The 16738-nt window shown below is 46.9% G+C and overlaps 1 protein-coding gene across 1 annotated transcript in view; it reads left to right on the top strand.

Annotated features, from left to right (window-relative positions):
* The window catches only part of LOC120843865, a 72053-nt gene extending 56928 nt beyond the window's left edge, over positions 1-15125 (top strand). Inside the window, exons 3-4 of the mRNA XM_042291887.1 lie at positions 10231-10332; positions 15048-15125. Of these exons, the coding sequence (XP_042147821.1) occupies positions 10231-10332; positions 15048-15125 (180 nt within the window). The remainder of the gene's footprint in view (positions 1-10230; positions 10333-15047) is intronic.
* The last annotated feature ends 1613 nt before the right edge of the window (positions 15126-16738 follow it).

Genomic DNA, 16738 nt, shown 5'->3' with positions numbered 1-16738 from the left:
CATCACCCTAGAAAAACAAAAATTGGTCAGTGCATAGGTTTACTATGCTTGATAAAGTTGCGGAGAACTACGGCCGCAGCTGAAGAAACGTACACGGGCTCCTGCCACACGACGATGTCGGGTGCGCAAGAAGGGAAGGGAATGCCCATGGCTCGGGGACTCCGGTAGAGGCAAAATTGCCAGCGCTACTCGCCGCCATCTCCAAGGCGCATATGCGGACTTGTGTACGATTGTTTTTAACACTTCACCGAGTCGCGCGAGAGAGTCGCGTGAACTGCCCGTGCCGCAGAACATGTGAGCTCGGCCGCTGTCCAGAGCATGAAGATTGTGAAATCACAGCTGCCGGAGCCGAGCCCTATTGCCGCTTCAATGAGACAGGAGCCCATCGCGTTTAAGTGAGTAAACGAACAAGCCAGCAGGTAAGAAAGGACGCGCGTGCGCACTGCGCGATTCTCTGTAGTAGGCGCTGCGCCGTCAGAGAGCGCGGCGATGCGATTTAGTTTAAAGCCGTTTCATGTTTCAAAAGTAGCGCAAGGTTCGTCGATGCACGAGGCACGTGCAACGTGCACCCCTTGGGAAGATCATGGCGGCACAGCGCAGCACCGAGCTCTAATTGAGCTAGATTTTAGACGCCATGAATTTCCCAGAAGTCGCGCGCGGAACGTGCCTCGAGCATTTCTCAACAATGAATGGCGCCACTTTTCCCAGGATAGAGGGACTTTAATTCGGTTGGCGCTCCGGTATTCTCTGCGTGACGTCACTTCCGTGACCCGGTTTTCGTGACATCGACCTCTTAACTTTGCACTTCCTTCCAAGTGCGGGGAAAGACGTAGTTCTGCGTTAAAAATCCGACGTTCAACAAGTGGCACAAAGACACAGACTAACCACGTCCCAACAGGAGCGAGAAATCCTTAGCAGTCAGGGATACGCAGCCGAAAAGCTCCCCGAAATTACTCATTCCACTACCGCCCTGAGAATCCATACCACGAATTACGGTGCGGCCAATTCCCGAACACATGCACCCTAAAGAATATTCAAAAAGAAGAAAGGGCAGAGCAACATACCTAAAAGGCCCTGGCCACGCCATCTACTACACGGATGCCAACTTTACATCCCGAAATGCCATTACTGCATCGGTGGGACCCGAACATTACGTGACTAGGTGTGACACCAACATCCCGTCAGCAGTGGCAGCCGAAAAACAGGATATAGCCGAGGCCTCAACACTCCACTCATGTAAATAACATCATATTACAATCAGAACGGACACCCAGGACGCTGTCAGGGCGTACGCCACAAACGACCTCCCCGAACGTGTCCAAAAACTCTGAACCAAACGCATGTTAAATCACCCCAAACTAAGAGCCTACCTCGAGTGCATACCGGGTCACCAGAAAATTCAAGGGAACGAAAGGGCGCACGTCCTGGATCGTGATAGCGCAGAACCGAGCGTCCCGATCGACTGCTCTGAGACCTACACTCTAAAAAAAAAAGGGTGTCGTCTTACCCCCGTATGTACCCTATAATGCACCCCAAAACTTCAGTTCTACGTACAGCGCACTACAATTGAACAGACGGCCAGAAATTTTACGAGAGGCTTTATAACGGTGTGGTATAACTTATGAAACAGATAATGTACGTATCAAAGGACACCGTAAGAAAACACTGAGGTTTCGCAGTAGGACCAAGAAAACCGGAATATTCTTTTTTGTAGTCAGTAACACGTACATTACCTATTTTAATACACGTCAGGCAAACACCACCACCACCACCACCACCACCACCTATTTTAATGAGCCGTACGTGAAAGTTGGTACCGTCGGTTCGACTTCAGTACGTCGAGCTCGATTTTTGGGGTGTCTTGTATGGGACAAAGGGTGTAGGAATGCATACCTTTTTAGTGAGAGTGTACGATCCGAGAGAATTAAGGGCGTAACACATAAAACAACGCAGCGCTTACCTCAAAGAGATGAAAGAGGAGCAACCCAGATTCCCCACCCCATCACGCAGCGCGTCACGCAAACAAGACACCTACACAAGACAAAGCAGAAAAAAATTCACTTCCATGCGAAAGAACGTCGCACTATATAGTACAATCTCCAAGGAAGACGCGAATTCCAAGTATGTGGAACACAAGCTCCGGACAACAGGCACATGTACTGGGAATGTCCGAGAGCACAAAACTCGCCCCATACTCTTAAACAGACACAACTACCACCCGACGTCCCCCACACATGGTATACTGCAGCTGGGCGGCACTACCGTCGAACTTGCAGACCTCCATATAGAAGAAACTTTAAAATCACGTTGAGCACGCTCTCTGCTTGGCGCAGCGGCAGCATGAGTGACGGAAAGCAAATCAATCGGACACTGATTCCAATCAAACAGCGAGTAGTATTTAATAGAGGCCAAGTCAGCCACAACGCGGCTCGGTTTATGGGCTGCCACAAATAACGTCTTTTCATTCATTAATTCAAGTGCCGTGTGCGGCCGTTTACATGATGATATCTGTCTGTCTACTTTTACCGGTCCTCCAAAGTCGGTCCCAAACAGCCACCAGACAGCACACAATCGTGAACTCACCTCAGCTAGGCAGGTGCCACTCTGCACGGATGGAAATATAGCAGGCACGACGCCGATCGCGAACCGACGCGAAACCTTCTGCAAAGGTTTCTGCTAAACTGACATGGATACCACTTGCGTCATCCAGCCTTCACGTGTGTGCCCAGTTTATCTGAACTAACTACCACGTCAAACTACGCCGTACCACTATAGAAATGCCACTCTAGTACGGCAACGGAGCGCTTGATTTAATATTACGTCCGCTTTCATTGAGTGCTTTATATTACTTAAATTAGTACACAGATTGATCAATAGTTATTTAATATATAGTAGTGAGCGACAGAAGTTCACAGTGATGACGCAGTCGTTGCAGATAAAGCGCCGAATACATGAGCAACGAAAACCGTTGTCGCGCGACAGTTATCATAGCAACTTGACGTGGCGGCGCCGCATGGGACCACGTCATCGCGTCAGCGACGGTAACTAAAGTAAACGTCCAGGTAGTACGGTAGAGAAACGCTTAACTTGGTACAAGTTTGGCAATCCTAGGGGTCTAACTACTCTCTTGCTCCAAGGCGTTAAAGCCGACCCCTATAGGACGTATCTCGAGGAATATACGCGCCTTTCAGCGGGCGTAATCACGGCGTTTGGCGGACGCTTTAACCCCAGGAGGGAAGAGGGGAAGGTCGCCAAGCCACACACGGTGCTTTTTGTTGGCGTTTCCTCGGCGTTTGGTGCTGTGTGGCCCGACTCGCGCTTTTCATGAAACGAGGCAAAATGCAGATCGGCTGCTATATTATCGCATTTTTCAAGAGGATAAAAATGTCTGAATATTAAGCAGTAACGAAAGCCTAATTTGCTATCGCTTGTCTCAAAAATGCACCTAGCAATCGCCAAGTTACCAATAAGTCCTTAGAGGCAGCCGCGATTTCTGCTCAAAAGTAAAACACTTCCTTTCATATTTTTATTCACATTGCCTGCCGCGTAGATGGTCGTTTTGTTTCCTCTGTCCAAATAGTTTATTTCTTGTTCGAAAGAGTTATGGCGATTTCTTTTTATTTAACGTTACTATTAGTTCTTACAACGAATATAATAAGAGTGACATGCAAAAGCACTTCAACAAAGCAACTTCAGTAAGAATGTGGTCACCCTTTAGCATGATTTTGAAGACGAATACTAAACAAACAAATATTTGTTAGTGGCATATTGCGAATATTAAATTCCAAAGGGATGATATACGTAAAAATAGAAAACAAAACATCAGTTCCTGCAAAGCAGCAACAGTGATGGTGCGAACATTTAGATTTTATTTACAACAAGCAAGTTATAGAAATGACGGAGTTCAGTTACGGGTTTTAGTTGAGCTAGTTGGTAGATACTGTTGGCAATCGTGTCATCTGAACACAGAAAACGAGAACACAAAGAATATATCTGGACAAACAGACTGCGGTGGTTTTTGTTTTTTTTTGTGTTCTCTTTCAGCGGTGTGTTTTCTTAGTTCTATTCTAAGCGTTCTCGTGTTTTTTTTTTAGGGCGCAGCTCTTAGGCGTTCGTTTCGGGCTTGAGCGGCGTCGGCGTCGGCGTCGCCGTCGCCGTCGCCGTCGGCGTAACCGCGCGGTACATTATGGGTAACTTTCCCGAAGGAACCCGAGATCCTCCCGAAGGACCTCGGGTTCCTTCGGGAGGACCTCGGGAGAACCTCGGGTTCCTTCGGGAGGACCTCGGGTTCCTTCGGGAGGACCTCTGGAGGACCTTGGGAGGACCTCGGGTTCCTTCGGGAGGACCTCGGGAGAACCTCGGGCTCCTTCGGAAGGACCTCGGGAGGACCTCGGCTTTCTTCGGGAGGACCTCGGGAGAACCTCGGGTTCCTTCGAAAGGACCTCGGGAGGACCTCGGGAGGACCTCGGGTACCCTCGGTGACCTGGGGGAGGGGGTCACGTGACCTGGGGGGGGGGGGGGGGCACGGGACCTCGGGGGTCACGTGACCTCGGGGGGAGGGGTCACGGGCCCTCGAAGGGTCACGTGGCCCGCCCTCCCGAGGTCACGTGACCCCTTCCCCCCGAGAACACGTGACCCTCAGTACCCTTCCCTCCTCCTCCTCAAGAGCTGCCCTCTAATTCGGCAGTACAGGGAGTTGTAAACGGCTTTCATTTTTTTTTGTGTTCATCTGACCCAATAGCCAACGATAAGAGTTGGTCTAGAAATGAAAAAAAAAATTAACATCAACAATGTGCGTAGGTAGTGTGTTCCACGCGGGTGCTGTTCGTGAAAATAAGTAATATTTGCACAGTTCGCCGATAAACCGGCAAACGCGACAACCCAGCGCCCATTTCAGCGCCTGAGCCAAGCCAGCTAGCCGGCCACAAAGCTAGGCAAGCCATTCCTCGATCAACTTCCGGCCATCAACTCGGGAGCTGATTGGCCGGCACCGTGCCGTACGCCTCCGGATACGCCACGCCAAAACACGCCGATGTGCCGAGGTTTGTCGTGGTCTGATCGACGAATACGAGACTATTTACGCCGACCTTGTTGTCCACACAGGCGTCAAGAATGCACTCGTCCCGACGCCCACTATACTTCGGGATGACCGTCCTCCGAAACTCCTTTAAATACGTGGAAAATACGCCCTATGTGGTTCGGTCGTTATTTCGTTCCAAAGTACTTTCTTTTTAATTTTCTGTGGCTTTTCTTTATTTCTCAACAAAATTTTCAAGGGCCAGACTTCATCCAAAGATACTATGTGTCCACCGAGCAACCAGCAGTAAAACCGAATTTTGGTACTTCTTTGGAAATGTTCGCCCAAAGTGTTCATATGAAAACCAAACAAGAAGTGAAGGCTGACTTCGCCATTAATTTGGCCACTTAAGCAGGGGTCACACTGCTTATGTATTGTACAAAAAAAAAATCTGCAAGCAGATTCGAACGCAAGCAGGACATCCGTCTTTCGAATGCCGCATATCCTCTATAAAAATTATTTTTGACTTTTTATTGAAAACGTGTTGACTTCTTGTTGACTTCGATTACTTTCTTCTGACATTGACTTTCTGTTGACATGGTGAACAGAAAGTTTGTTGACTTTGTGTTGAAACTTTTCCGATGATTTTCTTCAACCTGAGTCAAAAGAAAAGCGGTTGACTTTCTATTAAATTCATGTTGATTATTTTTGTTGACTTTCTGTTGACAGTGTCATCAGAATGACTGCAGACGTTTTGTTTACTTCATGTTGAAAATGTTCAGCTGACTCTCTGTAGCCACTGTCAATGGAAGAGCTACAGACTTTCTGTTGACTTTTTATTGAACATTGTACAGATCGACTAGCTGTCAAAAGTCGCTAAGTTTCTCAATAGTCTGACAAGGTGAGAACGGGAAGCAGTTTCAGTTGTCCCGCCTCCAGCACGAGCCTACTACCCTTGACAACGCTTCGGCGTTCGTGCACCTCGAGCGTGCGCGTGCAGTCAAAGCACGACGGAAGGCATAGGGCGCGTGCTGGAGGTCAGCCGTTCGAAAGGCATGCCTAGTCGTTCTGACTTTGTAAGTGACTATAGTGACTTTAATGACCATATTAATTAGTCAACTAGTAAAGAAAAGCAAAGTAACTATTTGAAAGTGAAGAAACTGCCTTGACTCGCTTCGTCCTGAGTGATGCTATGCAGAGAAGTGATGAAATTTCTTCTAGGAGCCGTTTTTGAGGATGTTGTTTTAGTGACTGCGCCGAGTTATTATTAGTTGCACAAATGCTGTTTAGTAAGAGATATCGTCCATGAGCTTCGAAACACTGTTTTCCTTTTGAGAGGATCGAATACTTGAAATCTTAATAACTGCTGAGGTGGTCAACGGCCAAATGATTACCTTCAATATGTAGGCCATATAAGGCTCTGCAGCAGTCCATGGGACCGTGATTCAGGTGTTCAGTGCTTCATGGTGTTTGTCTTCGTTTCTAATGTGTAGTTGTGGGATGTATGTAGTTGTGCCTTCAGATACCACAGAGACACCATTCACTAACAAAATGAAAAAGAAAATCGACGTTATTTAGCTGCAGCCAATTTAGAGGAGACTGGAAAGCCATAGTAAGCTTCCAAAACTTTTTTGAATAAATAGTTAAGCTATAAAGATTTTTTTCTTTTTAATCTTCTGTAGCTTTTCAGCAGAAAAGCTGTAGCATTTCGATTAAAATGCTACAGCACGTTTCACGTTAAAACGTGAAGGAGTGTGCAAGCAGGATGCTTAAGAAATCGTGAGGCAAGACAACTTCGTCCTATGTCGGGCGGCGGTTCGCTCCCGTCCGTTCTTTTGCGAAGGTAATGGTTCCCTCCGTCAAAGTTTGCTTGTGTCCTTTACGTGGGCCCCGAGCAGGCTCATCATGTGGGATCATACGGCCACGCACATGCTCTCTTGGGTGTCGGTCAATTGCTCAACTCCTCCGCCGCTGTTCACGTCCCTAAAACAGGAAAGGGAAGTATACGAGGGCGCGGCAGAACAGATGAACAAGGAACAGGCACATTATTGGCAGGTGGCGTATGACGTCAAGTCCAACGAGTACCGAGGTTCCAGAAAATCGGAGGAGGCGAAGAGGAGAGCTGTAATGTTTGCATGGTAGTGTCCAAACAAAAATCGGACTGCCGGACTTAACTTCCACCTAAGAGGACGGTATTTTGTCGCCTCATGATCTTGAAGTGTCCTGTTTGGACAGCCAGTGACATGGTGTCAAGTTTCTATCTGCCGGACGCAGAACGGATGCCCCGCAAAGCTTTCCCGTCAAATAGCACCTCAACTCACGGCAATGTGTTGCGACATGATCTGTTTATGGCCCTTGGATTGTATAGTCTGTAGAGGTCTCCTATGGCGGTGCGGAATGCTGAAGTCCGCCCAAAGTCAGCGCACTTGTTTTTTATTGAAGTTGTTTTGCAGGTCAACACTGTTTTTGATAGAGTGAGACCCCTTCCGAATGGGTTGACCTGTTGGATGACCTTATAGGCATGAAAGAGTCTTAAGGATCGCTGCGGCCTCCAACGAGGGCACGGGGTATTTGAGCCCCTGCTTCTTGCGCGTGTTTTGTGTGTATTGCTTGTTTTGTGCAAAATAAAGAGAAACAAAAAAAAAAACTACGAAGACACTTAAAGGGATACTGAACTGAAATTTGGATTTCGCAAAGTAAGGCTGCAGAAGTGTTGAGCGGGACGCTACGAACCCCAAAACATCACTCGTACATCGATATCTCAAGCGGATGGCCGTACTTTTGGAAAAGAAGGGTGCGATCAAGCGAGTTCTTTGACGTAACTGTCCTCCGGGAGAATTTGAGAATGAGGAGAAGCGGCCTCGCTTCTCTCTTCCTCGCTTCGGTTCACCAGCTTGACGGGACGTATCGAGGAGGAGAGAGAATGGGAAATCGTGACGTGCCTTGTCTCGTCGGCCTCGTCGGCCAGTTCATTCGCGCACTTCTTTTCCAAAAAATATGGCGATCCGTTAGAAATATCACCGTATGAGTGATATTTTTTGGTTTTGCAGATTCCCGCCTATCCGCCCGGCCTTGTTTTAACTGAGCTCGAAATTTCGGTTCAGTATCCCTTTAATACCCTAGTTACACGGGAGCTTTCAACTGCCATTGAGTCAACGACAGTTGACTCAATCGCGATCGGCCGGAGTTACACGGCGGCGCCAACTGTCATCGAGCCGCTAATGACAGTTGAGTTCAACTGAGCTCCCCTACCTCAGTTCAACTGAACGGACTTCCCCAACTGAGGTAAAATGGCGCCTGTCCGCGGAACCGCTGCCGCCGACCATCGTTTCCGAGGCACTTACTGTTTCGGAATGCAGGGGGAGGCGTCTAAAAAGAATCGTAGCAGCAAAATATCCGGGAAGGAATAGCTTTAGGCGTCCGAGCTGCCGCTAAAACGATCCCGGCTAGCCGGCAAGCCACCAAACGAGCGAAGATGGCGGCGGGACCAGCTGTGTGAATGGACAGATAGTAATGGGTGCACCCATCGTAGCGGGTAGAAGCTAGCTCCACCTAGCCTAAAATATGCGCAACTTAGCCCTGAATCTGCTTTGGTACTGATGTAAACGCCGCTAAAAAGGAACAAAGTATTGAAGATAGTGTACGATATACTTATAGCAAATAAAATATGTTTCTCCGAGTAGATTACTTTAACAATTAGACTGGTCACGTGGCACAAGAACTAGTTTCGTTTTAGCTTCAACTGGGTTCTAGAGAGCCGTGTAGCACCATCTCAGTTCAGTTCAGTTCAATCACAGTTGGGGCCGGTAACTGTGATTGAACTCAACGACAGTTCAAAGCGCCCGTGTAACTAGGGTATAAGACTGCTAACGTGTCGGAATGCGAAAGCATTCGTATACGTAGCATATTCCTACAAACTGCGCGCCGCGCTGAGCTCGGCCGTGCGGCCTCTCCGAAGTCTGCTCGGGCTGGCTCTGCTGGCTCTTCAGCCGGCCGTTTCCTCTCACCGGCTGCCGGGCCGCTGTGCCATAGAGAGGGCTCCTCTGTGGGGTGGCGTTCCTTGGAACTACGCCGCACGCCAGCCAATGATGTGGCTGTTAGAGACTACAGGCTTCACTCCATGGAACAGGGAAATTCAAGTGCCGTATGGCCCGGATTCAAAAGTTAATAACGCCGGTTCGCTCCATCGGAGATTTAACGCTTCCACATTCAAAAAGATGTGTTGTGACATGCTGGAAAACACTCGCTTAATAGTCTAAATGAGCTGGGTTCTATTCCCGACTGGCGCAATCTCTTTTCTACTGCAATAACACCTCACCATCCCCCCCCCCCCCCGCTCCCCCCCCCCCCCCCCCCCCCCCCCCCCCACGCACACACACACTCAGAACACACCAGTGCCGAGCCTCACAGCTTCGCTTTTATCTGGATTTCAAGATACACCCACCGCCTGACCAAAGTTCGTTTCATGTTAAAATATTTTTTCTGGATGATTACTCGACACCTCTGGGCGTATTTAAGCAAAATAATTAGCGTCATTCACTTCGAATAATTAACTAAACTCTGTATTTTTTATTACATACAATACCTATATCTATAGAATGTTAGCAACAAGTAATAAAGTTTTTCGGCTAATGACTGACGGGATAATAAATTTGATTACTTTGGTAAGTTCCGCATCTGAAAGACTAGGCTCAATTATATTTTAGACCGAAGACTCCATAATTATGTTAAAGATGGAGGTTGTGAATTTGAATCAAGCTATGCAGTTATTATTATTCTTGATTAACGGCTTTGTCGTACAATTTACAATTGTTCGCTTTCGTGATGATTTCAACAAGCATAAATAGCTCAAAAATTGAGCAGTAGCGGGGTGAAATGCAGCTGAGAACCGCAATAAAATGAAGAGTCTGTGGCACATGTTCCATGTTCGTTTCGATTGGTACGACACGAGTCGCCATCATTAGATGTCTGTATTATTTTTAAATATATTCCTTATTGTCAGCCGCCAAGTATCTCCTTACTCTGAGGCGAGCTGCCAATTGGTAAAATACCGCTTTGAGCGATTTTCGATTGTGAAGAAATATAAATATATATTAAATTGTTGAACCGGTTGGCCAAATGACAACATAGAATGCCTTCTACTTATTCTTGTTGAGTGATTGTTTTGTTTTAATGTTATCGAAGGAGCTGAGGACGTATTATTGATTTTCCAGACCTATAAAGGGTTCAGTGCTGGCTCGTGCACTTTGGATTGCACGCTGGGTAACCGTTATGTCAGACTGCCCAATGGGACATGCAGCAGGACAGGAACATTGGTAAGTAACTTCGAAATTAGCTTGTTTCGTGCACCTGCTCTCTACCGCATACTACTGTGGTGGGTCAGCTCTCCGATTTAAGAAATTAAAAAAATAAAGTAATTTCCCCACTGCTTATAATAGCTTGTTCAGAGCTTGGGGGTTTCTCTAGAGCGGAAGTGGTTAATGCCCCTTTCCGGTGAAAGCCGGTGGCGTCTACACGCAAGAAACACACGTGATCCTAGGGCGCGCTGTCGCTCTCCCCGTCGCCGTCGCCCTTCTCACAACCACTGTATCTGTCGCAAGATGCGCTGTCTCTCTCTCTTTCTTTATCAACCCCCCCCCCCCCCCCCCCCGCCCCCACTCCCGCCACCGTGCACACTGCAGTAGCTCTGAAACCGCAGCCGCAGCGGTCGCATCGGTGGTTTGAAAAGAGCTTCGGTGCGTTTACAAAACGTTCTATAATAATACATTTCTACAGATAAGCGCGTCTAAATATCCATTTCTTGTCAAAAGCGAATGTTGTGAAAGCGTTGCGCAAAGGGATATGTCTCCTGAAATATCTACAATTATTCTGCTAAAAGTAAAGCTCCTAAAGGAAGTATCCTAAAGCACATCGACTAAAAGAGAATCTTCGAAAGCACATCGTTCGGCAACAAAACAGCTGCACCTATCAATTGCCAAACGCTTTGTGTGGTCGTCTGCAATTTAAAATTTCGTTTTGTTTTGTCATCAGCACGGGGCTTCCTCCGGAAATTAAGTGATTGACTGTTCACTTCTTCCTTACGCAAGTTTTCACGCCAATGGATTTCTGCGTTCATCCTAGTCCGCCATCCATCGCTATAGCGGAAAAGCATATTTTTATACCACACGAGCCAAGCAGATAACTTTAGACGTGCTCGGCAAGCTAAAGTAAGAAAGCGTCAAGAGTGCTAGCACCCATTCTATCATCGGAAGGGCGGCAGCGCTGAACGGTGTCAGCAAACGAGCCATATACAAGTGGGCAAGTGAGTGCAGCGCGAGGGGCTAGGTGGTCTCACCAAAAAGTTTATCTCGGGAAGCCAAGGGCTGCAGTAAAAACAAACTTGGACGATTTTGACCAGGGAGTTTTAAGAATTGTTCACGGTTTTTTTCCGTGATAATAAAATTCCGGCGGTCGCAAAGATTATGCGTAGGTTCAACGACGACGACAACCTACCCAGTGTGTCTAAAGCACCCCTCCATCGTGTGCTCAAGAAGCTGGGCTTTAGATTTAATCGCCGCTTTCGCAATTGCCATCTGATCGAGATAGCGAACGTTGTGCCGTGGCGGTGCCGGTACCTGCGAGAGATACAGGCGTTTAAAAAACAGGGACGGCCCATTTTCTACACTGACGAGACGTGGGTGAACGCCGGGCACACCCACTCGAGAGTCTGGGCCGGCGTGACCGTGATAGGTGCGCGTGAGGCCAAGCACTCCGGATTTTCCCCCGGGTTGAAAAACCCCAGCGGCAGAGGTGGGAAGTTGAACGTCACCCACGTTGCCAACGAGAATGGGCTTCTTAACGGTGGGGGGGGAAGTGTTACGCGCAAAAGAGGCAAGCGGCGTCTTCCATGAAGAGGTGGACAGGAAGCAGTACAAAAAGTGGTTCGTCGACACACTGTTCCCTCTTCTGCTTCCATCGAGTGTGGTAGTGATGGATAATGCTCTCTACTATTTGGTGAAACTGGAGAAAGTGCCGAAGATATCAACTCTCAAGAATGACATTCAGGCATGGCTGTCAGCAAAAGGAGAGGCCTGGAGCCCGGACATGATCAAGGCAGAGCTGTTGAAGATTGTGGTCATGACCAAGCGAAAGCACGACGGAGAAAAGTACCGCATTGACACGATTGCTGCTGCAGCCCGCCACACTGTCTTAAGGCTTCCACCTTGTCAGTTGAACCGATCAAGTTGGCATAGGGCGACCTGAAGGGTTATATTGGGTCCCTTAGCAAAGGAATTCAAGATGTCCCAACTGGGACTTTTCGTGGATGAAGCTATTAATCAAGTTACTGCAGAGGAATGGGCTTATTTTGTGCGGCACGGGGTTGATGAAGACGCGGCACTGAGGGAGGTTGACCACATCCTGGACGACGTTTTCGATAGACAGGAGCGTATTGTGATCGCCCGGGATGTATCTTCCACGGAATGGAGCACTGATATCTCCGACAGTGTCCTGCGGTGTTGGCCACTGTAACGGGGGCTATTTCGTAGTGTATTGAACTTCAGACGAATCAAGAAAGAAAATTTTTTTAATGACCCAAATGCCGATACTAACGCTGAACCAAGTTTTGCTAAAACTTGCTAGCGTAGGTGGGCATGAGTTGTTTCCAAAATCTATCAAACTAAAAATATTCCTTTTATGCGAGATAAATTACTGTGAAAATGGTCACCTTATAGCATTCAAAGCTAATTTAATGAAGAAACAATCGCCTTTATCTGAGTTTCCATTTAGGTAGACTGGGCTTATTTGAAAACTACTCGTCATTAACACATCACTACCATGTAAAGCCATGCTGCAACTATGATAACTGTGCAATGCAAGGGCAAGGTGCCAACAGATTACGTTCAAATAGCTTTATTTTGTTTTGTCCAACACTATTGTTGGCCCTTAGAAACGTGTATATTTACCCGATTATTGCCCTATTTTTGCACTAGCACTGAAAGACCATTGTGGACTGAGGCCTTCTGAATCTTGCCAGGTACAAAAAAGCATGCTGCACTGTGTGAGTTCATAGAAAATGCAAAACCACTCTGAAAAAATAACGACAGGATATTTTGGAACAGTGTGTGTTCAGCTTATGTTGCTTATCGTGTTGACCTTCTGTGCATACATAAATTCCCATGTTTCTAAGTCAAATGGTCTACTAAATTGATTACACAATGTTTACGGATTTCCCAGGTCCTCTTCTTTCAGTGCTGGTCACAATCCACATCAGACAGGAATTCCTGGCGCTCAGAGGGGTCACGGGACCCCCTGAGGTCACGTGACCCCCTAAGGTAACGTGACCACCCTAAGGTCACGTGAGCGCCTGAGGTCACGTGATCCCTTGAGGTCACGTGACCCCCCTGAGGTAACGTGACCCCCTTAAATCACGTGACTCCCCTGACGTGACCTCAAGGAGTCACCTATCCCTCAGTGCGCTTCCATCCTCCTCCTCAAGAGCTGCGCTCTAACCGGCGTTACAGGGAATTGTAGACGGCTTTCATTTTTGAAATATTGTATGTTGTTTTTTGCTAATTTATTTCTTTAATGTCTTTTCTTTTAATGCCTCTCTAGACATCCTTCGATTGCGTGGTTGTGACGTGATTTGATTTTGTCCATTGCTGCTTCTCTTTATTGTCTTTATTTTTTTTTCTATTAATGCAATAAACTGTATTGTATGTTCAATATTTTTTTTAGTGCTGCATGCATGTGACGTCACAGCTTCATGTGTTGGCACAGCATGTGCCAACGCATCCACAACACATTGCGTTCGTCTCGGCGTTTACCAGATATGTTCAATACATGCTCAAATTTGTAAGGAGGACGAGAAAAATTTATACGCTAAATAAATTATTAAATCCACTGTGGCACGAAGAAGGAGGTGGGTTTAATGTCGCTGGATGGCACGAGCCACCGCAAACTATACTGGGATGTTCAGGAATACACCAAGTACTTCTAGTGACGCGTTATTTTACTGCGTTTAGAAATGGTTCTTTTTCGCTTCAGAGTGCTTTGTAAGCCCAGTACAAACGAAGGCGCAGTCAATGAACCTTGGTTTCTCTCGGTGACGCGCGTACGTGTAAGGCAAACTCTATACGTAAATGCTCCATTGTTTTTTCTTTAAATCTCGAGGTTAACAACGATCGATTTTTCCTCTCGTGATCTCGCCAGTGACCACATAAAAAAGACGAAAGTGGACTTGTATACTTTGTTCACACAAAACTGTAAAGCAGTCGAGTTGTCTTCGTGTTGTCTTTCCTTTGTTTTACTTTCATAACACGATTTTTGGGTTGTGGGGATATTTATACAGCGTTTAGTTGGTCAGCCATCAAAGTTGGGACGAATCACACGCTGTAGATGAGCAATTTAGTCACTGCAGTACAACCGCTAGCCTGGGGTCTTTAACGTGCACCACGCAGTAGTGATACACGACCGCACGCCGGTACGATGCTCATCCAGATCGAAACGGGCAGGGGTGGGGCTCGAGCCCAGGATCCCTGGTTTCTGCAGCGCGAGCTTTCGCTCCACGCGTCGTACAAATTTCCAATAACGAGTCGATAAGTGTTCCGCAGGGTTTGTTTTTTCAAGCATTATCATTATAACAAAACCTGTTACACATTAGTCCTATAAGTAGTAGTAGTGTAACTTTAGTAACTATAGCGTCATATAGTAATAATAATATTTTTTTTCAATACTGATGATAATATAACATTACATAAGTCAAACTATTATCATTTAGGAAGTGTTTCGAGAGAAAATTTGAATCTATATGCTTCAATCTTGATCGATGATTCAAAATTTTATCTGAATGAAGAACCTATGTCTCGTTAAAAAACGCTCTTATTGGCAGACTATATGTTTGAGTTTCTGTCGTGCACGAATACATTAAAAAAAAAAAAATAAAGCGCCGATAAAGCCGAGGTAGATTGTGAAAAAAAATAAATGAAGACATTCGTTTAGTTGTTTCTAATATTTTCAAACAACGTTGCGACTAACTTCCTTTTCCACACAGTCATGCAAGCCGGAAGTCCTTGAAGTACTGGTGAAATGGAAGTTGGATTTGGAAGAGATGGTGAAACCTAAAAAATAAGCTCCGCACGGTTCTTCTAAGTGAGACTATCCGGTGCCTTGGTTGCCCGAAAGTTTGTGACCAGAAATAAAAAAATAAAGTAAATATGTACCGGACCTCTAATCTGTTTGAGCGTCATTGGTAAGAACAAGCTCTTAGTTTTTCTTATGACGACATCCCCCGTTATTCGCCTGTTGGAGAATAATCTTACGGTGCCTCGAACGTGTCTTCGACCGGTGTGTATAGCACCCTGTTCCGCCCATGCATCGCAAATGGTCCGGAAGGGACAGCAAATTGCGATACAGGAGACGCCGTGTCACGCCGTTGGACGTTTCGTTCACTGTTTGTCGTATTAGGTCTGGCGAAAAGTAGAAGAGAACGCAATGGACCCTTTTCAGAAGTCTTAGTAACCTTGTGCAGTCCCAAAAGCTCCAATATCTGCGCTCCAATGGCGGGGATAAGAGATCATACTCGGTTAAATCAAGGCCGCTCGATTTCGTGAATCAAAGGTGACGTAAAAGGACCCACATTTTTTCCCCTTTAGGCTTCATGGTTTCGAAGACGTTCGATTTTTCTGGTGTGGAGAAACTGTGTAGTGCCGCCATTAGAGCGTCGGGCTGGGTCCTGCATAGGGCGGTTAGACTGTCTTTCGGAAAGGGTGTATTGTCGCTGAGCAGAGCAGGGTAGCTAAACTCGTGGAGCAAAACATTCTTCGCTTTTTGATGTAGCGGGGGGAGTGACCAAAAGAACGCCGCAAAGTTACCTCCTCCCTGCGCGCGCTCAACTTCGCAACTTTTGACGAAAAATCCCCCGCGATCCCTAGGCGGTGCACGAGAGCACGAGACAGCGCGGGGAGGCGAGCGTTCACGCCACTCGCTGTACGTTGTCTTTGAGCCCTCTAGTACAGTGTACCTCTAGCGCCGACAATCCCGTCATGCCTCGCCCAGGCGAGGAGTGAGAGCAGACGACGAGAGTTTGTCTGCTACGATGAGGCATTCGCACAGCGGAACTGAAAGAAAAAGTTGGATTTCTGCTCGAAATCGCGTCTCGCGGGCCACAAACTCATGCGCGAGCTTGAATTGTAAGCGTCTGATATTTCAAGAAGGGAGGAATCGACGGCCCGTGTTTTATTTGCAAAATTTGAGTCGTTTTGTAGCCGTACAGACGCTGAAACCTACCAGTGTGTAATGAAAGGGACAACCACAGAGGCCGCGGGATCTATCATCATTTGTGTATGGGTGAAAAGTGGAACATTTTTCGACAAAGCTCCCACAGCAGAAACCTGTGACGCATTCACTCAGCGTCCGGGAAGGCTAAACATGGAGACGGTGCCCGAGACTCAAGCAAAGTCATATTTGAACGGCAGCTATCTTGCCCCGTCATATTTTGTTTTGAGAAAGCTCTCGTTCTCAATGCCCTCACCAGGGAAATAAAAAGTCTTACGAAACGTATTGCTAGATGTTCCAAAGAACTAGATTTAAGCCGTATCCTTTCAGTGGTTCACTCATAATACTATGCTTAAAACGAAGCAACCTCTTGCCCGCACAGTGCCATCATTTTCCTCAAGTGTATGCTGTTTTGTAGTCAGCTGGTTTCGGAAACTTACGCGTCTGTAGATATCTCTGACAGCCGAG

Source organism: Ixodes scapularis, unplaced genomic scaffold (assembly GCF_016920785.2).
Source record: "Ixodes scapularis isolate PalLabHiFi unplaced genomic scaffold, ASM1692078v2 PGA_scaffold2__306_contigs__length_199485367, whole genome shotgun sequence".
NCBI lineage: Eukaryota > Metazoa > Arthropoda > Arachnida > Ixodida > Ixodidae > Ixodes > Ixodes scapularis.
The sequence above is the reverse complement of the archived record's forward strand: the minus strand, read 5'-3'. Positions and strand labels throughout refer to the sequence as shown.